Raw genomic sequence first — 25,809 nt, 5'->3', positions numbered from 1 at the left:
TACCCATGTGCCCCTTAATTCTACAATGTCTAATAGGTAGTAAGCACTTCAATTTATTTACTAAATAAATGAACAATCCTTATAACTAGAGAATCTGCAACACAGTAAAGGCGCCTCCCCAAAGACAGCACTTTAAGAAAAAAACAAAAAAGCTTTTTAACCAGTCTGAATATACCCTTAGAGACTTTTCTCTATGCATATATTCAAATAGTTTATAAAACTGCATACAAAGATTTGTACTATTTCTTTAATTCAGTATTAACCGCTTACCATACCAAAACATAGATATATATCAAAATTAACACCTCATAGCATTTTACTGAACAGCTAAACCACAATTTGTTTCTACTGAAGAGAATCTGGTTGTTAACCAAGTTCTTCCTATTATTACCCAATGAACATAATTTGGACAATTTATATTTCTTTAGGATAAATTCCTCACAGTCAAACAGAAAGCACAATTTAGCTTTGATAATCCCACCAGCAAAGCAGAACCAATGTAATCTTCCACCAGCAATGCTCATTTTCAGTTCTTTGATTACTTTTTTCCAAATATTTACTAACTGAGTTTATTACTTCTTTCATGAACTATTAACTTGTTCGTAGACTGTGCACATTTCTCTACTGGATTATGAACAGTTTCTCCTAAATGATTTGTCAGGTGCTATTTATATGTAAAAGACTTTTACATACAACGTTGTGGCAGAATATCCCTTCCCAGTATGCATTTGCCTTTGAATTCTTTACCAAGTTATTGATGTAAAAGGTTCCTATTTTCTCAAAACCAACCACCACTTCCTTTACAGTAGGTATGTTAGGCTCAAAATTAGAAAATCCCCAGCCCCTGACCTGATGAACCGTCACCAATATTTTCTTCTATTGTAAAGAAAGAACCTAGCTAATTACATTTTTCTTTCCTGTGTCATTTTGTACTGGCCCAGCATGATTCAGGATCTGTAATTCCCTTCCTTTCTCATCAACGAAAAAACTTAACATGCAGCTCTGTTTCTGTGATTTATATTCTACATAGAATGCTTTCTAACACATGCACTGGGAATAGATTACCAGGAGTGCTGAATGAAAGAGAGGTAGCCTCAGCCTCTGGGGCTGCCAGGCAAAATCAGCCAAGGTGCCAGGGCAGCCTGAACCTCTCAGCCAGAGCCACTGTTTATGCACCATCACCCATCTTAAGCACCTTCAATAGTTTCTACTGGTCATGAGTGAGTACAAACTATTTTTCCATACAGGTCATAAAATGAAAAGGGTTGGGGTTTCAAGCAACCTGGACAACCACTCTGCAGAAAACTAAAAATGTCAAGACAACCAACTGTGGCAGTGGGAGTAAGACAAGGTTCTTAATGTGAAATTTCCCTAGTAAGAAAATTAATTAGGAAGAATGGGCTTGAGGGGTAAGGGGGATGAGAACTTGGGGGAGGGGGGTAGAGAGAGTGCTGAAACAATTTTTTGCACTGAGGACATCTGAAAGTGTGTGTGAACCTGAGTGCTGGGTTTAGAGGCCTCATTCAGGGGGCAGAACACAAAGCTGGGGACCACCCAAGAAGAGGAGTCAAATAAGACACTCTCCCCATAACACTGAGACCTCAATGGGCTACACCTTCAACCTAAGTGTAAACTAAAATAGGATAATAATACAATTTTTAAAATTTTCTTTTAAAACTGGCATTGAAAGATGAGGAAAACTATCCATTCCATAATGGCAATGATTGGAGAGGAAAACCTCGAGTATTTGTAACCAAAACCCCAAATTCATTCGACCTGGGTAGAAGATAAAATCTTCAAGCAAGAATTTAACTATATGCAGTCCTCAACTAACAGCAATCCAAAGTATAGGCCCAAATCAAACACACTACTGTGACATCCCTGGCCTAAAAAGAATTTCTACAGCTCTGAAGTAAATTCTTTATATTCAAAACGTCACTAAACATGGAAAGAGAAAAAGAGCAGAGCAAAAAAAAAAAAAAAAAAAAAAAAAAAAAAAGGTGATCAATATGTGGATCTATTAAATGAATATTGCTTAATGCAATATATTAATCACAACAAAATGAAAATAGAATAAATATGCTAGCTAAGAATAAAAGATTGTTAGCAGGATGCCTGGATGATCAGATGGTTAAGCATCCAACCTTGGTTCAGGTCATGATCTCTCAGTTTGTGAGTTTGAACCGCACATCGGGCTCGCTGCTGTCAGCACAGAGTCTGCTTCAGATCCTCGCCCACCCTGCCCTCGCCACGTACACGTGTGCTCTCTCTCAAAAATAAACATTTTTTTAAAAAGATTGTCAACACTTTTTATTACAGATTTATGCAATTTATTAACACATCTAAAATATAATATAAAAAAGATTTAGAGAAAAAAGACAGAGAAAGAAACACTACACAAATATAACCAAAAGAAAGTTGGCACTGTACCAGGTATCATGAATTACAATAACAATACAGAAATAAAGAGAACTGACACATAAATACAAGTATTTAGCAACAGACTAAAGAGCTCAGAAACACACCTTCATATATATGCAAACTTCTAACAAAACAGGCAAATAATAACCTAATCAAAAAATGATGGTGAGTCAAAAGACTATTTGTAAGAAGGAAGGAAAAAAAAAAAAGACATTAGACTTCTATATCCACACATACAAAAACCTATCCCACGAGTTAAAGACCTAAATGTAAGAGGCAAAGCTACCTAAACCTATAAGAAAACAGCAAAATGACTTTGATTTTCAGCATAGGCTAGGAATGCTTTAAACATAGACAAAAAAAAAAAAAAAATGCTAGTCATGAAAAAAAAGGTTGATAAGATTAATTCAATGACATCAACGTTTGGGACTTTAGTTTATAACATACACACGCACGCACGCATACAAGTATAAAGGCAAGTCACAAACTGGGAAAATAACACTTTTCAACACATATGGTGAGAAAGCATCCACATTCAGAATATATAAAACTCCTAAGAATCAGTAACACTCAAAAGACTACTGAGGAAAATTTGGTCTGCCACTGTGATCTACAAACTGTTAAGAATGAGCAACACAGCAAAACACAAATTGTTGATTAATAAAGATCAGGGAACAAACAGTTGCATGACCCACTCCTTAGATATTTCACAAGGGTTCGTGTCTAAGAAACTACTAAAAGGTAACCCTACCCCAGCCTATCATAACAAATTTTTCCAGTATGACTTGAAAAGTTTTTAACTCAGAAATTGAAAGAATAAAAGTAATAAAAGTATCAAGCATATTCAATATCTCCTATTATTAGCAGCTCTTCTAAAAATTTGCTCCACTAATCTGAAAAAGTTCATCTGAACAATCAGTCCTTAAAGCACACTGTACCAGGAATCTGGAATTAAAAGAAAAATGCCTTAACACTAAATACTCATTTAAAATGTTTTTATGTAAAATATGAAAAGTGACCATCCAAAACACCATTTCAACTTAGTTTACATCTCTAGTAAGCTCATACTTAAGTTTCTATTTCTGGGTGGCTCAGTCGGTTAAACGTCCGACTTCAGCTCGGGTCACGATCTCATGGTTCGTGGGTTCAAGCCCACGCTGAGCTCTGTGCTGACAGCTTGGAGCGTAGAGTCTGCTTCAGATTCTGTGTCTCCCTCTCTCTCTGCCCTGCCCCTGCTCACGTGCTTGAGCACGCACCCTCTCTCAAAAATAAAAATAAATAAACATTAAAAACTTAAAAATAGATAAAAATAAATAAATTTCTATTTGAAATCAGTGAAATAAAGTATGAACCCATTAGTCTTAGGAAAAACCTTAAATCTAGTTTCTCTATGTAAGACATACATCCGAACTGCTGGAATGACGTGTTTACTGACATTTTAATCTTCCACTCTATGAGGAATTTTGATGTTTAAAATTCTTAAGTCTTTGGACTTCTGCTTGCAGGCAAGATGAAGTGAAATGGACCAAATTTACTCCTGAATGAAATAACTTAAAAACAAGAGAAAATGTGTGTAACAAATGTTTTCAGACGTTGGATACTGGAGAATGCATAACCGTAATCTTTGAGGGTAGGAAAAAAAAGTATGTAAGCCCTAAAACTACCTCAAGCCTACTGCCTAGAAAGACTTTTCAGGCTGCAACACAAGCATAGAAAATTTTCTTGCCTGAATCAATGCAAGCTAGAATAAAACAGAACTTTACAGTTACTGAAAGGAAAGGAAAATAAATTTGCCAACTTACAATTCTATACTCAGCAAAACCATCTTGTAAAAAAAAGGTAAAAGTACACTTCTCTAGATATGCAAAAGTTGAAAGAATTTAACACTAGCAGACCTACAGTCTAAGAAATGTTAAAAAAAAAAAAAAATTCTCAGGCAGTAGGAAAGTTATACCAGATGAAAATCTTGATGAACACAGAATAAAGACCATCAGAAATGGTAACTGCATGGACAATTACAAAAGACATTTTTCTTATTTTTTTAATATCTCCTTAAAACACAACTGACCCCCCCCTCCAAAAATCAAGGTGGGGGGCCTCCTATCACTAATAAGCAAGTTTAACAAAGTCGCAAGATACAAGTTCAATATACAAAAAATAAATTGCATTTTTATGCCCTAACAATGAATTGGAAACAAAATTTTTAAATGCCATTTATAGTAGCTCCAAAAATATGAAATATGTACATATAATTCTAACAAAATATGTGTAGCAGAATCCGTATGCTGAAAACTACAAAACAGCGATGATTTATTCAAAGACCCAAATAAGTGCAGAAATCCTATGTTCATGAATTAGAAGATTCAATAGCATTAAAATAACTCTCCCTAAACTAATTTATAGATTTAATGCAATCCCGAACAAAATCCCATCAGGATTTGTCCGTAGATACAGATGAAGTGATCATAAAATCTAAATGTAAAAACAAAGAAACTAGAATAGTCAAAATAATTTTGGAAAAGAATGACGCTGAAGGACTCCTATGACCCAATTTTAAGGCCTATTATAAAGCTACAGAAATCAATCAAAACCATGAGATGCCATTACATACGTAACTGAATGGCTAAAAAATTTTTCTCACTTTACTGAGATATCACTGACATATAAACATCATGTTAAGTGTAAGGTTTACAATGTGATGATTTGATATACGTCTACATTGCGAAATGATTATCACAATAAGGTCAGCTGGCAAATCCATCACCTCATATGGTTATATGTGTAGTGAGAACACTTAAGATCTACTCACTCAGCAGCCAGCTCTCAAGAATACAATACAGTACTGTTAACTAAAATCACCAGGCTATACATTAGATTCCCCCCCAACTTACCCATCTTACAACTGAAGTTTTTACCTTTTGACCAACATCTCCCCTGGCAAACACCAATCTACTCTCTCCTTCTATGGGTTCTACTTTTTTAGATTCCACACACAGTTACGGTGAGATCATATAGTACTTGCCTTTTCTCTTTTTGACCTAATTCATTAGCACAGTGCCCTCAAGGTTCATGAATTTTTTTTTAATGTGACAATACCAAGTGTTAACGAAGATGCAGAACTGGAACTCTCACACATTGCTAGTGAGAATGCAAAATGGTACAGCCACTTTAGGAGACAATTTGACAAGTAAGTACAAAGTTAAACATACATCTATCACATGACCCAGCAATCTCACTCCTAAGTATCTGCCCTAAAGAAGTGAAAACTTATGTTCATACCAAAACCTATATACATACATACCAAAAACTACCGTTTATATAGCAGCATTATTCATAATCAATTAAAACTGGAAACAATTCAAATATCCTTCAACAGGTAAATGGATAAACTGTGGTACACCTATACAGTGGAATTCTACTTATCAATATAAAGGAATAAAACTATTGATATAGCATGAATGAATCTCAAAGGTACTATTATACTGAGTAAAAGAAGCCAATCTTCAAAAGACCACATAGTGTATACATTTGTCAAAAATCACCAAACACCTAAAAATAGGAATAGAATATATGTAAATTTTACCTTGAAGTTTATTTTATTTTTAAATTTTATTTATTCATTTTGAGAGAGAGCTCATGCACACGTGCGAACAGGGGAGGAGCAGAAAGAGAGGGAGAGAGAGAATCCCAAGCAGGTTCCGTGCTGTGAGCACAGAGCCCAAAGCGGGGCTCAATCCCAGGAACCATGAGATCATGACCTGAGCCTAAAGCAAGAGTCCGCCACTTAACCAACTGAGCCATCCATGGGCACCCTCGAAGTTTAATTTTTAAGAGAGGCTATATAAAAGTAAAAAACAGTAACAACGTGTTTTAGGGTTTGTAACATATATAGAATGAAAATGTATGACAATTATTCAAAAGACAAGAATGGGTGAGATGGAAGTACATTCTTGTTAAAGTCCATACTATGCATGACATAAGGAAAATATATTTGAAGGTAGACTGTGACAAGTTGCAGTTAAAATTACAGAAATTACTAGAACTGATAAGTATAATAATCAAGCTATAATGTCAATTGTATTCCTATACATGAGCAATGAATAATTGGAATTTGAAAGTTTAAAAAATACCACTTATAGGGGTGACTGAGTGGCTCAGTCAGTTGAGCGTCCGACTTCAGCTCAGGTCATGATTTCATGATTTGTGGGTTCGAGCCCCGCGTCGGGCTCTGTGCTGACAGCTCAGAGCCTGGAGCCTGCTTCAGATTCTGTGTCTCCCTCTCTCTCAATGCCCCTCCCCCGCTCATGCTCATGCTCGTGCGCGCGCTCTCTCTCTCTCTCTCAAAAATACATAAACATTGAAAAAAAATTTTTTAATACCACTTATATTACTCCCCAAAAATGAAGTACTTAGGTATAAATCTAACAAAAATGTATATGACTTGTGTGTGGAAAACAACAAAACACTGATGAAAGAAACCAAAGAACACCAAAACAATCAGAGAAATATACCATGTTCACAAAATAGGAAATGTTATTAATATCAATTCTCCCTCATTTATATAGATTCAATGCAGTCCCAATCAAAATCTCAGCATGCTCCTTTGCACATATTGACAAAGTGATCTAAAGGTTATGTGCAGAGGGGGAAATGGGTGACGGGCATTGAGGAGGGCACTTACTGGGATGAGCACAGAGTGTTGTATGTAAGTGATGAACCACGGGAGTCTAGCCCAAAAACCAAGAGCACACTTTACACACTGTATGTTAGCCAATTTGACAAAAAATTATATTTTAAAAATAAAAAATAAAAATTTTGATATAGGAAATTAGCTTTAAAAAAATAAAGGTGATGTGCAAAAAAAGGAACTAGAATTTCAAAAAACAATTTTGAAAAAGAACAAAGTCAGAGGATTCCTATTATCTGATTTCAAGACAATATAATAAGCTGTAGCTTGACCACTAGTCAAGACGGTGTGGTATTGAGGAAAGGAGAAACATATAGATGAGTGGAACAAAACAGACAATCGAGAAACAGAACCATGCCAATACAGTCAACTGTTTTTGGACAAGGTGCAAAGGCAATTCAACAGAGAAAGGACTGTCTTCAACAAATGGTGGTGGAAAAACTGAAAGCCCATATGCAAAACAACAATAACAAAACCTCAATACACACTTCATGAGGCAAAATAAAGACATATTCACATCTATGAATACAGCCAGCCCACATAAAAAAAAGAAAATAATCTCAAAAGAAAGGTAAAGGATGCAGGAAGAAATGACAAGCAAACAAAATCTTAAACATGTGGGTGACAACTTCAACAGTAATATTTTATGTTTAAAACATATACAGAATTAATATGTACAACAATGATAGAATAAAGGAGGGGTGAAGGGTAAAGTTTCTATGAATCTTGCATTGCCCAAGAAAAGGGAAAATATACCACTCAGACTTTAATAAATAAAAAATACATGCCATAATCCCCTAAAGCAGCTGTTTTCAAAGTGGTTCACAGACAAATGGATGTCTCCTAAACCCTTTCCGGAGGTCTGCTGAGTCAAAGTTATTTTCATTGTTAATACTAAGATGTTATTTCGCTTTTTAACTCTGCTGACATTTATACTGATGATGCAAAATTAATGGTTAGTAAAACTGCTGGCAACTTAGCAGGAGTTAAGCCAGAGGCACCAAACTGAACCAGACATCGTCATTATCTTGACTACCAAGCACGTATAGTTTTTTTCTTGTTAATGTCAGTTTCACTTAAGAATATCCTTGATGTGGGGCGCCTGGGTGGCTCAGTCGGTTGAGCGTCATGATCAGCTCAGGTCATGGTCTCACGGTTCGTGGGTTCGAGCTCTGCATCAGGCTCTAATGACAGCTCAGAGCCTGGAGCCTGCTTCAGATTCTGTGTCTCCCTCTCTGCCCCTCCCCTGCTCATGCTCTCTGTCTCTGTCTTTCTCCCTCTCTCAAGAATAAACATTTTTAAAATTTTAAAGAATATCCTTGATTAAACAGTAAAAATCATTTTATTAAATGTCAACCCTTTAGTACACAGTTTTAATAACATGTGTGGCAACATGGGAACTTCATTTAAAGCATTTCTGCTCCATACGGAGGTGCAATGGTTGTATTGAGGGAAAGCATACGTGAGGTTTTCAGTTGTAAACAGAACTAGTCTCTTTTCACGCAACACCATTTTTATTCAAAAGAATGACTAACGGGGCGCCTGGGTGGCTCAGTTAGTTAAGGGTCAGAGTCCTGATTTCGGCTCAGGTCATGATCTCACAGTTCTTGGGATCCAGCCCCAAGTCAGGCTCTGCACTGACAGTGGAACCTGCTTGGGATTCTCTCTCTCCTCTCTCTCTGCCCCTCCCAACTCACTTGCTCGTTCTTTCTCTCTCTCTCTCTCTCTCTCTCTCTCTCTCTCTCTCTCTCAAAACAAATAAACAAACAAAAAAAGGAGAAGAATGACTAACAAACTATGCTTACTCAAACTTAGGTACTTGGAAGACATTTTCTTGAAAACGAATGAAATGAGCCTGTCATTTCAAGAAAAGCAAGTAGCAGTAATCTGATGCCAATGATCAAACTTGAGATGTCAAGCAGAAATCACAAAGTTAGAAAACTTATATCTACCTCCACTGTGAGCTTGACAGCTTCCCAAAATTTAAAGGTTTTTCCGATGAGATTGGTGATGGTATTAATGAATGTAATTTTTTGGCACTGTAGAATACTGTCTCTTGACATTGGAATAACTGGTATTACTCTCCTGTTCCTTCCTTCATGCTTGCCTAACGGCCCCAAACCATCATGTTACTACTTTGTTTCTCCAATCCTTAAAAACATTTTTTGCTACTATTCAAAGGTTACGGTATCTTTTCAGTATCTATAAAACCTGAAACAAATCCTCAGTGACACACCCTCATCTTTGGAAAGAAAGAAAAAGAACCCTGTGTACCATCATCAACTCACTGCTGCTCCCAAAGCCTATCAGAGTATCAACAAATCATGAAAGGTTACAAAAAAAAACAATATATAGTAATCATTTGTGACATATTCTAAATAATATGTCACTATGAGTAGGTCCACAAAACCCATTCTCTTTTATGGACAAATCAGACCTTGGGTTAACTAGTTCTTTTACTTCTAAAACCTTTGATAAAGGTGAAATGTCAGATGTATGTATTAGCAACAACACAATTATGGTAAATATCCTAGTGATGAAATAAATCTAAAGTGAAAGAACTGCAAAAAGAGAAGGATGCCATAGCTTTGAGATTTCTTCAGTATAGGGACTCTTAGCTGGACATGTCCCTATTGAAAAGGCAGGGAGAGTATGCTGCCCATAAAAGTTACAAAGATATTGGTTCCTATTTGGGATAGGTATGTGTGTTCCAACCAGATGCGGTAGGATGAACAAAAGATGACCTTATATGGCAAAATATGTGATCAAGTTAAGGGTCTTGAGAGGAGGTGCTGCTCCTGGATTATCTGGGTGGACCCTAAATGCAATCACATGTATCCTTTTGTAAGAGAGGCAGGAGTAAAGGTTTTCAGAGAGACACACAGAGGGGACAGAGATGTGAAGACCAGCCACCAGAAGCTGAAAAGAAGCAAAGAAGTGATTCTTCGCTAGAGCTTCCAGAGAATACTGCCCTGCAGTCCTGTCGCCCTTGATTTCAGGCTCCTGGCCTGTAGAACTGTGAGAATAAATTTCGGTTGTTCTAAACCACCCAGTTTGTGGCAATTTGTCACAGCAACCGCAAGAAACTAGTATGACAAAGTAGTTCTGTGCCCACTTATGTGAGTCTCATTCTCCTACCTGAGCTGTCACTTCGTGAAGCAAAAACTAACCCCTACACAAAACTGCAAGGATTCTCATGGAAGAGGAATGCCTGTCACTGCTCTGCTGGCATGCCGTTTCCTGTCCAATATCCTTCTATGTCAATCTGACATCAAGTGTGACTTAATCAGGTCTTACTTGTCTGAATGACTTTTGAGCCTAAGGCTCCCCAGTGGGCACTGCAGCTACTAATGGTATTTCTAACACCAAAGTATCCAAACAGTTTACCCTTTTTAATGCCAGAGTTAAGTGCAGTGGATAAAAGTGTGGGCTCTGGAACCTTGGCTAGGTAGGTTTTGAATTTTAGCTTTGTTTTGTGTGGCCTTGGGTAAGACACTTCATCTCCCTGTGCTCTGTAAAACATGGATATTTTATAGCAACTACCTCATAGGATTACTGCAAGGATTAAATGAGTTAATACCACAGTTTAAGATACCAAGCAAAAATCCGAATTTTGGAAAACTTCTATCTACCACCACTGTGAACTTTATGAATCGTAGTTCATGATTTGCATCTTTGTCACAAACCACCTGTTTCACTAAGATTTTAAAGTTAATTACTGTTTGGCTGTACCTCATATACTCATATAGTTTTTAATTACGGTTATATCCCTTTCTCATTCCTGATGTTTTATATATATGCTCCTTCTGCCCTCTCCCTAAGCTTTACTAGAGAAGTGTTGGATTCTTTATGAAGAGGTTTTAAATGCTGTACCACAAGTCACTTAGAATAGGACGTGTGTGCATATGATATTCGATACGTAACATCATCCTCTTTGCATGCCATTATGTTTTATTAAGTGAAAGAGCTGGCTTTCCAGGATTGTGCACAGTCCCAGAAAAGGCCAAGTATTAGGTACATTATCATGGAGGGGAAAAGATGGAGAACTAGTTGCCTATACAGGAATCACAGACAGTGCAAGGCCTTGCACGATGCAGTGTCACCAACCATCCTTACCAAATCCTTGCTTCCTCCCAACAGTTCCCTAGACAGATCACTTTTTCTTATCTCCGTGCATTGTGACAAAGATTCTCTCCTTAGGCAGACTCAACTCAGGTTGCTCTGAGGGCATTTTCAACCAGGCCTCAACATTTTGGACTTCTGTGTTTCTCTCTGCATTGTCCAATATTAGCAAGAATCCTGCTAAACTCGTTTGGCCAGAATCCCCACCCCCCCCCCCCCCGCCCCCACCATCCTGCCACCCCACAGGTGATGTCTGATCACTCTAGCCTGACTTGGGCAACGTACTCTCTCCCTGCTCCCTGGGTATAATTCATTTCCCCATACTATATTCAGAGTCGAACCCAATCTCTCTCTCCCAATTCATGACCCCACTGCAGTGGTCCCTATACCTTTTGCAAAAGCCTCCCTTAAATAAAGCCTGCCTTATCATCTGTAACAAGTATCATGAATAATTTTCTCCTCAATATTTGGTTTATAAGGTCTACTATGACAAAATAATTCTTTTTCCTAACTTATCTGTATAGGACCTACTCTGTTCTAGAATTCTGTCATACACAAAATCAGATGCTCTAAGTCACCACTCCTCCCTCCGCCCCTCCCCACATATATGCCTCTGATCACTTCTCTCTCTGGCCAGGATTAACTCTCATTCGTGTATCTATCCCCAGGTTACACGCCAGGGTTGTCACTCTAAATCATCAGATTTCCCATAACTGGCTTAGGCTATCTACTAGTCATTTCACCAAACTGACACATGTAAGAATGAGAAGAAACTGACTTTTTCCTATGAAGGTAACATCAAATAATGAAAAGTTTGAGCCAACATGCATTTCTCAGACCTGAGGGATATAATTTTTCAGACAGACTAAAGGCCATTACCATGATTTTTCAGAATACCAGGTAAAGATACAATCCTGAAAGTTGTGGGAGGAAGAATGGAATATTTAAAAAAAAAAAAAAAAAAAAAAACCCAATTACACAAAAAATGGCTCATCCCAAACACAGAAAGCTAAAAGGCAAAGAAACTGGTATCAAAATTGGTGAAAAATTATTTCCAACATCGCGTGATCTTCTATAGCAGATAAACTCTCAATCAAGAAGCAGAAGAACAAAGAGAAACAAGGCATCTAAGAAACAGAGCTGCAACACAAAGGTGAAGACTTGCTTCTTCCAAAGATGATAAAAGGCCAAATGATACAGGAGGAGAGAAGAGGGCACCAGGAATGATTTATGAGGAAATTATCCAGACTGATAATCAGACAATGTATCTGAAAAACAGGAAAAAGTATTCAGAAGCAACTGATAGTTGTTTGGCAAGAATTAATGACAGGAACCCATGGCAAACAATAAAAGTTATTAAAACTTAAAAACAATTAAAAGCAATCAGCATTAGGAAAACACTTTTAAGTAAATATACATCATAATATACTTCTTGGCTTAACAATAAGGTAAAAGTTGTTTTATTAATTTAACCCAAAGCTGTTATACTGGAAGGACAGAGAAAAAGAAAAAGATGATTAAAACAATACAACTTTATCCTCCATACTAGAAAGCCAACAGAATGTAAATGGGGGAAAGGGTGAGGGAATGACAAAAACAGCATTATAAGCATATTATTTATAAAGATGCAAGTAAATCCCCAAAAGTAACAGTGAAGTTTTGAAGGTGGTATCTCACAGGACAGTGAAGGACTGCTGTTTTCCACTATACTTCTTATAGAACCACTTGTTGTTTGTTTTAATTTTTTTAACTGTGTACCTGTATTTTCTTAACTGAAAAAAAAAAGAAAAGAAAAGCAATACATGGGTAAGATATGCAAACAAGGGGCTTAAAAAATACAAGTGAACATTGGAGGGCGGGGGAGCTATGGGACTAAACGAAGTAAGTAGGTTTAAAAAAAAAAAAAAAAAGCCAGTTAAGTAAGAGGAAAATCAGGAAACCCTTGGTGTGTCAAAGAAACTGAAAGAAGAAACCAGTCTACTGTGATGAATGTCGCTGAAAGGTGAAGTGAGATATAAGTAAAATAAAAGGAGCCTGACATGTAAATGTCATAGGATATAAGTAGCAACAGCATAAGGCTACCTAGAGCAAGAAGGACCACTAGTCTAAAACAGCAATGATCTAAAAGCTACCATCAGAATATACAGGCAAACTTCTCATTTTGAGACAAATCAGCATCCATTTCTTGCTCTGCCTGGGAGCATCCATTTCTTGGCTCCCAGGTATTAAAGCAAAACAGTAATACTGGATAAATTCCTGTCTTAACACAAAGGTAGCTTGTTCTCTATTCTGTTTTATACAACCTACTGGGTATTTGATGGGATTGAAACTCTCATACCTGGGAAAAGAACAGACCTAACAAGTGGATTCTGATTCAAGAGAAGATTAATAACTATCTTCATCTCCTGTGCTTGGATTCCTTTTCTTCAACCCAACGCTAGCTTTAGGAGTTTGATAGCTAAGAAGAGAAAACTAGGTGACATGAAGTCACTGTGGGAAAAAGTTTTTAAGACCTCCTGTCCAGGGGCACCTGGGTGGCTTAGCCAGTTAAGCGGTTAAGCCCGACTCTAGATATCGGCTCAGGTCATAATCTTGCAGTCGTGAGATGGACACCGGAGCTGGGATCCTCACTGAGAGGAGCCTGCTTGGGATTCTCTCCCCCCACCTCTGTGCTTCCCCTGCTCATGTACAAGCTTGCACGTGCTCTCTCAAAAACAAATAAATAAACTTAAAAAAAAAAAAAAAAAGACATCCCCCCAACTAAAAGAACACCAAATAAAACCAATCTTAATAGGATTTTTGTAGACACTTGCATTGTATCTTTTTTATAATTTTTTAATACTTTAATGTGGTTAAAAAAAAACACATAACATTAAATTTGCAATCTTAGCCTTTTGTAAGTGTAGTGTTAAGTACTGTATATTCACGTAGTTGTGCTGAAATTCTAAACGCTTACCACTCCCCTTCCCCCATCCCACCTCTGGCAACCACCTTTCTACTTTCTGTTTCTGTTATTTTGCCTAGTTCAGATACTTCATATGAGTGGAATCCTATGGTATTTGTCCTTTTGTGATCAGCTTATTCCATTTAGCCTAAGGCCTTCAAGGTTTACCCATGCTGTAGCATGTGACAGGATTTTCTTCTTCTTTAAGGCTGTGTGATATTCCACTGTGAGCATATACTGTATCTTCTTTATCAATTCATCCACTGATGGACATTTGGGTTACTTCCACCTTTTACCTGTGAATAATGTTGCAATAAACATGAGTGTGCAAATATCTCTTCCAATTCTTTTGGATATATACCTAGAAGTGGGATCACTGGATAAGATGAATTTTTTATGTGTCATCTGGTTATAAAGCAGAGAACCAAAACTCAAAATGGAAAAACAAAACAAAAAACTGTGTCTCAGCTAAGAAAATATCTGAAAATAAATGCTTAAAGAAGAAAGAAAAAAAAAAAAAGGAAAAAAGGGGTGGTTTGAGAGCATGGCCAGGTTAAAGACAGTACAAAATAAATGTTCTACGTATACAGCCCCACCAGCGCCAAAAAATGGTATTGCCTCTCTTGAAAAATAAGCTCACAATTAAATTTAAACACATGCTTAACCATCTGATCCAACCATACCATTCTCGAGTATTTATCCGGGAGAAATGAAGACCCACGTTCCCTCAAAAACTTGTACGTGAATGTTTATAGCAGCTCTACCCATAATTGCCAAAAAGTTGGAAACAACCCAAGTGTTCTTCAACAGGTAAATGGATAAACTGTCGTATATGCATGCAGTGGAACACCACGCCGCACAAAAAAGGTGAACTATCAATACACGTAAGAACTTGGATGAATTTCAAGGACATTATGCTGAGTAAAAAGTTAGTCTCAAGAGGTTATATATTGTATGGTTCCATGTATATGACATTCTCAAAATGACAAAACTATAGTCATGGAAAGTAATTAGCAGTTGCCAGGGATTATGGGTTGGGGAAGGGTGTCATCACAAAGGAATAGCATAAACTCTGTATTCCCAAGGGTGGTAGGGGTTACACCAATCAACACATGTCTTAAAAATTTATAGAACAGTAAACCAAAAGAAAAAAGTCCATCTGACTACATCGTAATTTCTAAATTAAATAAATAACACTAAAGAACCATTTCAGGGCTCTGGAAAATGACATACAACAAACTTAAAGTATTATTCAAGAAAAACCAATAAACTACAAGAAAAACAGTGGGATTCTGCAGTATTCACCTGGGTACTCAAAAGATCCTGGCCCATCAAGGTCCTTGGGATAGTAATTCTACCAGGGCAGTCAGAGAAAGCTGTGAAAATAGCTGCTCAAATGACAAAGGGAGCTGGCCTGAGTCGAAACTGCATGCATAAAACAATAGCCATCTCAATGCTGAACAACTGAGGGGAGGAAAGCCAACATCACAGCTGTCTGAAGCTGAAGGTGCAATACTGGTAGGGGCAATCATAAAATCAGCCAGAAATTTTACTGGGTGACCTGAGGAATGAGACAGCCATAGTAGACCTTGATAAGCTCCCACATATTCCTGGGAATTTGGAAAGCTGTACAGACATTCAGGAGAGAGAAGAGAGATCTCTAGCTGTCCACCCAGACCTTCGTTCAAGCAGAGGGTATGAACTTGAAATCTGATCTCTGAATGTGGTCCCAACAGACACACAGACATTTCAAGTAAAGGATACCTTATTGGACCAAGGTGTTTAAACACAACTTCTCATTTATCACTGGTGATCATTAAACTATACTTGACCCAGAGGTGACTTCTAGGAAGCCAAACTTAAAAAAATAAAACCAAAAACTAAGGAAAAGAACAAGTGAGCACAGACCTCAGTGGTCATACACTACAGACAAAAGAGATCATAGAATTAATCTAGGCAAGTCACTAAACAAATAAACAGCAACTGATCTTGGAGGTTGACAGGGGTCAGAATCCAGAGTTGCTACAATGTTATTACTGAAAATGTACAATTCTCAACAAAAATTTATGAGACATGCAAAGAAACAGACTTTTAAAAAAGAATGGGGAACTATAAAGGAGATTAAAGCGACAAGACACATAATACAAAACGCGATCTGGATTTTAAAAATATCAACTATGGGACACTACGGGAAAAATGAGAAAATTTTAATATAGGCTATATATTAATTAAATAACAGTATTATGAACATTAAATTTCCCAAAAGTGAGAACTATACTGTGGATATTTTGGGCAATGCACTTGTTCTTAGGAAATCCATGCTGGAGTATTCAGGTAACTTTCAAGTGATTCAGTAAAACATGAAGAAAAATAGCACACACACAAATGTGGCAAAATGTTAACAACTGGTGAATCTAAGTGAAGGAAATTACAGATACTGATTGCACTATCCTTTCAGCTTTTCTGATTTGGTATTTCCACCCACCCCCCACCAAAAAAAAAAAATTAAGAAAAAACTGGAAACAAATATCCAACCATAGAACAATCCAACAATCAGTGGACTGATTAAATAATTCCAGCACCTCCACTCTAGTTAAGCATTCTAGAATGGCTGAAAAGAATGAAACAGTAATATATTTTTGATACTGACAAAGCCTCTGAAGCCATTTTAAAAGGCAAGTTATTGAACACTGCATACATTTTTGAAAAAGCAAATACAACCACAAACATGTACAGAAGCACCAGGACAAAGATAAATAGAAACTGGTAACAGTAGAGGGACAGGGGAAAGCTTTTAGTTTGTTTTACATTATTGCTTTCCTCACTATTTGCATTGTCTACACATATGCATACACTACCTTTTTATTTTAATGTCAATAGTTATCTGGGGGTTAGTCTGAAGGTATGTTTCATTTTCTTCTTCAGACTTAGAGGACAAAAATGAGGAAACTAAGAAAGGGGGAACATAGATAAAGGGAATTCAACAAGCCTCAGATTCTCTTTTCAGTAACTGAATACTTTGAAATACTTGTTCTTTTCTTCCAATAATAAATGTTTAAGGTTACTTTACTATAAATTTTAATAAAAACTCAGCGGGACTTTTTTTTTTTTCTTTGAAAGGAGATGCGGCAAGGGAGGCGTACTCCTGAGTTTAAATCCTTCCATTCTGGAATTTACAACAGCAGTTCACCATTGACAGCTGTATATGCCTGGGTGTGCCTACATTCTCTCATCTAAACTTCACAACCACCCTATGAGAGAGTACAGCTTCTAGTATCCCCTTGTTTGAGGAAAGTGTGTCACTGAGAGATGAAGTAACCTACCTGAGGTCACACAGGTAATGAGCAGCTGAACAAGACCAGGCTGAACTCCACAGCACCTCAGGATGACTTCAAATAAGATAACAAGTAACACACTAAGCAGTTTCAGACTGCAAGCCACAACCAAATGGAAATCAACTAAGTAGATTAAGATCAGATTTTTTTTTATGAAATAAATATTAGAATGGGTCATAAGTTGTAAAAATAAACATTTCATAAAATTTGTGTTTATTATAGGACTGTGCATAGATGCTGAACTGCAATGTAAAATCCATCATGATGGATCACGGTAAAAACATTTTTTTAAATGCTGTTTTATTAAGTTCCAGTGCACAGTGACCACTGTTAAATTCCATAAGCATTTGGGGCACCTGGGTGGCTCAGTCCGTTGAGTGTGTGACTCTTGATCGCGGCTTAGGTCATGATCTCACGGTTCGTGAGTTCGAGCCCCACCTGGGGCTCTGCGCTATCAGCTTAGAGCCTGCTTGGAATGATCTCTCTCCTCTCTGCCCACCCCTTCTTGCTTGCTCTGTCTCTCAAAATAAGTAAACTTAAAAAAAAATTCCATGAGCACCTGTATCCTCACATTTTTCTCCTAAAGTACACTTAACAGCTGAGAAATTTAGGGATCTTAGAGATATAAACATTACATACATAAATTATTTCTGAAGTCTCACGTCCTAACCTTAAAGTTCATATAAATTTTAGGTTGTTTCCCTAAGTTATTTTAACATAAAAACTCGTTGTCTAGCCCCAAAGTCCTAAGTAAAACTGACATTCCTGGGAGATATTTAAGTTTGATAAGCATCTACTTCCTCCTCCATCCACTATCAGGACTCTAGGTTGAGCAGAGCTGGAACTGGTTACTGTTATTTGGTTCATCTACCCCCAGAAATGCAATAAATTTTAAATCACAAAGCTCTACCTTTCTGTGGTGTTCATGCTGGGTGATATCAACGGTTTCTCCAAACCTCAATGTACGTATTTACAAAATATTCCTGCTTGATCAGAGATTTAAATCATAAAAACTTCTCTTACAAACCCCCTCCCCCAACAAAGACAAGAAGCTGAAAAGAAAATCCTGAGCAAAGGGCATGAATGGACCAAAGAGGAATTACTAGACAATAAACATAGGGAAAATATATTGAATCTCATTAATAGTGAAATATTCAGTTTAAACTCTGAAATACGCTTTTTACCAATAAGACAGGGAAAAAAGTTAAGCTCAGTATTATCTAGGCTATTTTTTTTAATGTTAATTTATTGGGGGTGGGCGCAAAGAGAGAGGGACAGAGAATCTCACACAGGCTCCATGCTATCAGCACAGAGCCTGACACAGGGCTTAAACCTACAAACCATGAGATCATGACCTGAGCCAAAATTGAGAGTTGGGCGCTTAACCAACTGAGCCACCCAGGCGCCCCTATCTAGGCTATTAAAAAAAAACTTTTTTTAATGTTTATTTATTTTTGAGAGAGAGAGAGAGAGCATGCACACCGGTGGGGGAAATGCGAGGTGGGGGGGGGCGGGGAGGAACAAGAGGATCCGAAGTGGACTCTGTGCTGACAGCAGAGAGCTCAACACGGGGCTTAAACCCATGAACCCTGAGATCATGAACTGAGCCCAAGTCAGAGGCTTAACTAACTGACTGAGCCACCCAGGCGCTCTTGGGCTATTTTAAAAAGACACTGAAGACACTTCAAATGTAAGCAATCTTTTCTGAGACATTTTAAATGTTTTCCACTTGACCCAGCAATTTTGCACATCTAGATATTTACCCTATGCACAACTGTATAAAAATATATACAAAGGGGACGCCTGGGTGGCTCAGTCGGTTAAGCGTCCGACTTCACTTCAGGTCATGATCTCACAGTCTGTGAGTTCGAGCCCAGCATTGGGCTCTATGCTGACAGCTCGGAGCCCGGAGCCTACTTTGGATTGTGTGTGTGTGTGTGTGTGTGTGTGTGTGTGTGTGTCTGCCCCTTCCACACTCGCACTCGTCTCTCTCAAAAATAAACATTAAATATATATGTGTGTATACACACACACACACACACACACACAAAGATGTTCACTACAAAACCAGAAACACAAATTCTCATCAATACGGAATTAATTAAATTACAGTACAGCTACACTGGAGATACCAAACAGCCACTTTTATTTATTTATTTTTTTAATATATGAAATATATTGTCAAATTGGTTTCCATACAACACCCAGTGCTCATCCTAAAAGATGCCCTCTTCAATACCCATCACCCACCCTCCCCTCCCTCCCACCCCCCCATCAACCCTCAGTTTGTTCTCAGTTTTTAAGAGTCTCTTATGCTTTGGCTCTCTCCCACTCTAACCTCTTTTTTTTTTTCTTCCCCTCCCCCATGGGTTTCTGTTAAGTTTCTCAGGATCCACATAAGAGTGAAAACATATGGTATCTGTCTTTCTCTGTATGGCTTATTTCACTTAGCATCACACTCTCCAGTTCCAACCACGTGGCTACAAAGGGCCATATTTCATTCTTTCTCATTGCCACGTAGTACTCCATTGTGTATGTAAGCCACAATTTCTTTATCCATTCATCAGTTGATGGACATTTAGGCTCTTTCCACATTCTGGCTATTGTTGAGAGTCCAAACAGCCACTTTTAAATACAGGAAGGCTTGAAGGACTGACATGGAAAAATGTCCAAGACATATGACTGTTAAAAAGCAAGTGTCAAAACATTAAATACTGAGGAGCTTTTTTCCGTAAGATGGTGTTAATATATGCAATGGAAAAACCAGTCCAGACTGGAGCAAGTTAGAAGGCTTACAGAAGAGGTATCCTTAGTAAAATAAAAACTGACCAAGTTCTTCACACATCTTGACATCCTGAGAACATGATTTAGACAACTGATGAAGAATCAGAGGGTGACGGCAAATCAGTGATAAGCACACAGAAAAATAATCAGAAATAAAATTATTAAATTCATGAGAAAATACTGCAGAGAAACATAATTACATGACCCAGCCATTACTAGAGTTTACACAGTCACAAATCAAACATCAAATACTGAGGTTAATAATACAAGTATAAAGAGTACAGTAGGACACTGAGAAAAAAAGAAAGATAAATCTTCACCTTCCGTAGTGGAAAATCAAAAATGCTTAAACCTGGAAAAAATCAAGACAACCCAAGCATATCACTTACAGTCATGAAGGTAAATATGATCAGAAGAGGTAAAACTTAGGAAAAGAAAATAGAGGGAGCTAGGGGATACAATTTTTATGAAAAATTTTTAAGTTTTCGTTTTTTAAGTTTATTAATTCTGAGAGAGACAGAGATAGAGAATAAGCAGGACAGGAGCAGAGAGAGAGGGAGAGAGAGAATCCCAAGCAGGTACTGTCAGTGCAGAGCCCAAAGCAGGGTTCTAATTCATGAACTGCGAGATCAGGACCTGAGCTGAGTCAGAAGCTTAACCGAATGAGCCACCCAGATGCCCTGAAATTTTATTGTAATTTTATGTGTATAATACGGTGTTAAATTTTAAAGAAAAGGTTAATTGCAAATCACAGAAAAAGAAACTAATGGCCAGTAAACCATGGGGCAGGGGGCAGCCTCTTTCATGAGGTTCAATATTCAATAATATAGCTTCTGTTATGAGCTAGACACTAAGTGCTATTTATATATTAATTCGTTTAATTACAGCAGGCCTTGATCAAGGTACTGTTGTTCTCCCATTTTACTGACAGGAAAACAAATATAATGATCTAACCATGGTCAAACTGGTAACAAATGGCAAAGTCAGGATTACAACCAGAGAGGCTGCCTCCAGAGTCCATATGCTTAATCACTATTCTAGACTAACTAAAAAACATGTTAGGTTGGGAAGAAGTAACTAGGGAATGTTCATCAAATTTCCCTTAATACAGGCTTACAAAGTGGTCTGAGTACAAACTGACAAATTTCAATGCAGAAAAAAATGTATCTATCAAAAATACAAATGCATGCATATGTACGTATGTGCATATTGTTAGTGTATGTGTGTGCATGCGTGTATTATCCATCCTCTTTTACCAGAGCAATTCTAAGAATTATTCCTACAAATAAACACACATTGTATAAAATAACATATATACAAGATTGTTTGTACCAGCAAAATACTGAAAACCATCTAACTAAATACACATCAAAAGTAATCAGCAGACTTACTAAAAATATGAATCCTTGAATGCACTTAAATACCCCATGAAGATTAAATACATCTTATTTAGACATTATGACAACATCCTTGATCATTTAATAATGACGCATCTCTGAAGACATTCAGAAGTGGATCACTAAAGTCCTGTCATTAAGTCTACATTGGTTCACTGGTGAGTCAGAGAATTCATTAGTATTACTGGTTTTGAAAAATGCTAAAAGAGAGACAAACTTTATTTACTCTAGAACAGCCTTACTGCATATGGTCCACAGAACCTTTTTGTTGTGAAAGCAATTAAAACCTATTGGGACAACACTGTTCCATGTAATGGAGGTGGAAAGCCCTGGGCTAAAGCATGCATTAACTATAAATAAATGTATGGCCTCAAAACTAGAAATATTTGTATTTGCACTGAGGATACTGATTATATATGGTACCTGACCTAAATCTTTTCTTTCACTCCTACATCATTCCTTACTCCCTTTCATGGTACATTACTCCATATATCTTACATAGCACCCATATTTAAAACAAAAAGTCTATAGGACATTCCTGGGATAAAGGTAAATTAAGAATTATTCTTCATCAAGAAGTATTATACAGAAGCAGATTTAAAATAAACACAAAATCACAACTACAAATTTATTTAGGATTTCTGCTGCTAGCAAAAATGGAATAAAATCACCAGATTTACCCTGCCACCACATTAACTAATAAACCAAGAAAAATATACGAAACAATGTTTTTAGACACTGGACAACAAGCAATAAGGGCAGTGGTCCCTGAGAGAGAAGAAACAAATGAGGTAACCCCTATGACTGCCCTCAGCTTCCCACCTGGAAGGAGTTGTCATGCAATGTCAAAGGTAGGGGAATGCAGGTAAAGTGCAGTCCCTCAGACACAAAAAGAAGCAGGAAATGAGAGAGGAGAGAGCTGTAGACAGAGCACTCCTGAGACTTACACAGCCCACCTCCTCCTTCAGTCCTCAGATGAGTAACAATGAGTGCATGAAGGTAAAGAACCACCTGAAATAAACAAGTGGAAAAATCCACCTAACTCAAACAGTGCCAAAAATAGTTGCTATTCCCACAAGTCAGAGTGGAAAAACTTCATAATACCAGGAGCATCCAGAAGAATCCCCAGAAAGATACAGTAGCTCAGTAGGGGGGGCAAAAGTAGCCCAAGACTGTTAAGGGAGAAGAGAGCAACCTTTAAAAAAGCAAGCCTCAAAATGACCAAACTATTTCTAATTAGCTTAATTTCATCCCAAAACAAAGTTCAAAAATATTTTAAAAGAAAATAGTTCTATCCAGAAACCAATAAGATAAAGTTCACACTGTCTAGCATCCAATCAAAAGTTACCAGGCATGGACACAATCGAGAAACTATGACCCATAAAGAGAAAGCCATTCAAATGAAAAATTAATCAAGAGTTATACAAGTTACAGCATTAAAACTGTATTTCGTAAGTTCAAGAAAGTAGAGAAAATCATGAACATGTTAAGGAAAAACAGAGAAGATATAAAAAAAGACTGAAGTGAAAATTACAATGTGTAACGTAAAAAACATACTGAATGCAATTAAGAGCAGATTAAATTCTGCAGGAGAAAAAAACCAGTTAACTTCAAGCCTGATATACACGTAATTGGAATGCAGTTAGGAGAGGAAACAGAAAACTGTATGAAGACAGAAGAGTAGAAAACTTCCTAAATTTGATGAAAACTATAAACCTACATGTCCAAGGAGCTCAACAAACCTCAAGCACAAGAAATGGTGTAAACATACATACACATGTGCGCGCACGCGCGACACACACACACACACACACACACACACACACACAGTTAAGACCTAACCAGGTTGCTTAACACCAGCAATAAAATCTTAAAAACAGCCAAGAGAGGGGGAGCAGGGATGCCTCTCTTCCTGTAGAAGAAAAAGATAAGAATGACAGTAAGCTTCATCTCAAAAACAATGTAAGGTAGAGAACAGCAGAGCAACATCTTTATAAAACACTGAAAGAAAAAAAGCCAATCTGGAATTCTATACCAAACCAAAATATCTTTCAAAAATAAAGGTGAAATATAAACTTTTGCAGACAAAGGCTGAAAGAATTAATTACCAGCAAATCTGCGCTACAAGAAATGTTAAAAGTCCTTCAGGCAGTAGGAAAGTAACACAAGATAAAAATCTAGCTCTATACAAATGAAGGAACAACAGAAATCGTAAACATGTAAATATAACTTTTTCATATTTATTTAAATCTCCTAGGGGCACTTCAGTGGCTCAGTCGGTTAAGCGTCCGACTTTGTCTCAAGTCATGATCTCATGTTTCGGGAGTTTGAGCCCTGCGTCGGGCTCTGTGCTGACAGCTCAGAGCCTGGAGCCTGCTTCAAATTCTGTGTCTCCCTCTCTCTGCCCAACCCCTGCTCACTGGCTCATGCTTTCTCTCTCTGCGCGTGTGCTCTCTCTCTCTCTCTCTCTCTCTCTCTCAAAAAGAAATAAACGTTAAATAAATATCCTTAAATGATAATTGCTTAAAGCAAAAATAATAACTTATTGTGGAATTGATAACAAATGTAGAAGTAAAATGAATGACAAAGTCCAGAAGAAGTAAAATGGTAATGTACTATAGTAAGTTTCTTACAGTATCTAAGAAAAGGTAGTGTTACTTGAAAGTAGACTGTGATAACGAAACATGTATACTATAAATCCTAAAGTAACTACTTAAAAAAAATTTTGAACAGGGGCACCTGGATGGTTCAGTAGGTTAAGTATCCAACTTCCTCTCTGGTCATGTCGCCATCTGAGGGTTCAAGCCCTGCATCAGGCTCTGTGCTGAGAGCTCAGAGTCTGGAGCCTCTTCAGATTCTGTGTCTCCCTCTCTCTGCCCCTCCCCACTCATGCTCACTCTCACACGCGCACTTTCTCTCTCTCTCTCAAAAATAAATAAACATTGGCGGGGCGCCTGGGTGGCGCAGTCGGTTAAGCGTCCAACTTCAGCCAGGTCACGATCTCGCGGTCTGTGAGTTCGAGCCCCGCGTCAGGCTCTGGGCTGATGGCTCGGAGCCTGGAGCCTGTTTCCGATTCTGTGTCTCCCTCTCTCTCTGCCCCTCCCCCGTTCATGCTCTGTCTCTCTCTGTCCCAAAAATAAATAAAAAAAAAAAAAAAAAAAAACGTTGAAAAAAAAAATAAATAAACATTGGGGAAAAAAATTTTTTTAATTTGAACAAGTAGGATACCTAATAGTTTAAAATAATGTAGGCAAAAAAGTTTTTTAAAAAAACTCATGAAAACTACTCCATTAGTCCTATGAAAGGTAGAAACACAGTAGGAAAAAGAGAACAAAAAACATAGAATAGAAAACACACAAGATGACAGACCAAATCTAAACATAACAGTAATCACACGAAATGCAAATGGTCAAGACACCCCAATTAAAGACAGGGATCAGCTGCCAGTTACAGAACAAAAGGGCATAAACTTTGCTTACTACTCCCCTACAAACACAAATACCTGAAAACATATTCAACAGACAGTAATAAAAGAAAGCTCAAAGGCAGGGATCTCAGGACTTGAAGAAAGGCATCACAGTGAGTCCCCGGGTTTTCATTTTATGTCCCCTATACCATGGACTGGACACTAGAGAAACCTGCCACCTACAACCAACAGACATGAAAAGAAAGCAGAGTAGGAAGGAAGGAAAGAAACCACAACCAATGCAAAAGTAAGCAGACCAATCCAACCTTAGCAGTAGGTAGAAAGCCCCAGTCCACTCTAGGCCTCTCCCTCCCCACTATAATCACACAGCAGGGAGCCTGATCCATCGCCAGAGGCAACAACAGTAAAGTCCAAAGCCAACCCAACTTGTGCTCCTCAACTAAGACATCAACAGATGATCTGATCCACATGCAGCAGCAGATTTGTATCTAGAATATATAAAGAACTTTCAAAAGTCAACATTTAGTAATTACTCCATTTAGGGGCGCCTGGGGTGGCTCAGTCAGTTAAGCGTCCAACTCTTGGATTTCAGCTCAGGTCATGATCTCACAGTCGCTGAGATCAAGCCCCACAATCGGGGCTCCATGCTGGGCGTGGAGCCTGCTTAAGATTCTCTCTCCCTCTCCTTCTGC

General features: G+C 37.7%; 1 protein-coding gene across 9 annotated transcripts in view; it reads right to left on the bottom strand.

Moving 5' to 3' along the window:
- Positions 1–25,809, bottom strand: part of KDM6A (lysine demethylase 6A) — a 208,043-nt gene that overhangs the window by 146,135 nt on the left and 36,099 nt on the right. Inside the window, exon 1 of one of the 9 annotated variants that reach the window (XM_058712769.1) lies at positions 14,343–14,576. The exons of the other annotated variants lie outside the window; for them this stretch is intronic. Within the exon in view, the coding sequence (XP_058568752.1) occupies positions 14,343–14,408 (66 nt within the window). The 5' untranslated portion in view covers positions 14,409–14,576. Of the gene's footprint in view, positions 1–14,342; positions 14,577–25,809 lie in introns of those variants that run through there. 9 annotated transcript variants of the gene reach the window in all.

The sequence above is a fragment of the Neofelis nebulosa genome, chromosome X, assembly GCF_028018385.1.
Source record: "Neofelis nebulosa isolate mNeoNeb1 chromosome X, mNeoNeb1.pri, whole genome shotgun sequence".
Classification (NCBI taxonomy): Eukaryota; Metazoa; Chordata; class Mammalia; order Carnivora; family Felidae; genus Neofelis; species Neofelis nebulosa.
Note: the sequence above shows the minus strand (reverse complement) of the source record. Positions and strands in the feature narration are given on the sequence as shown.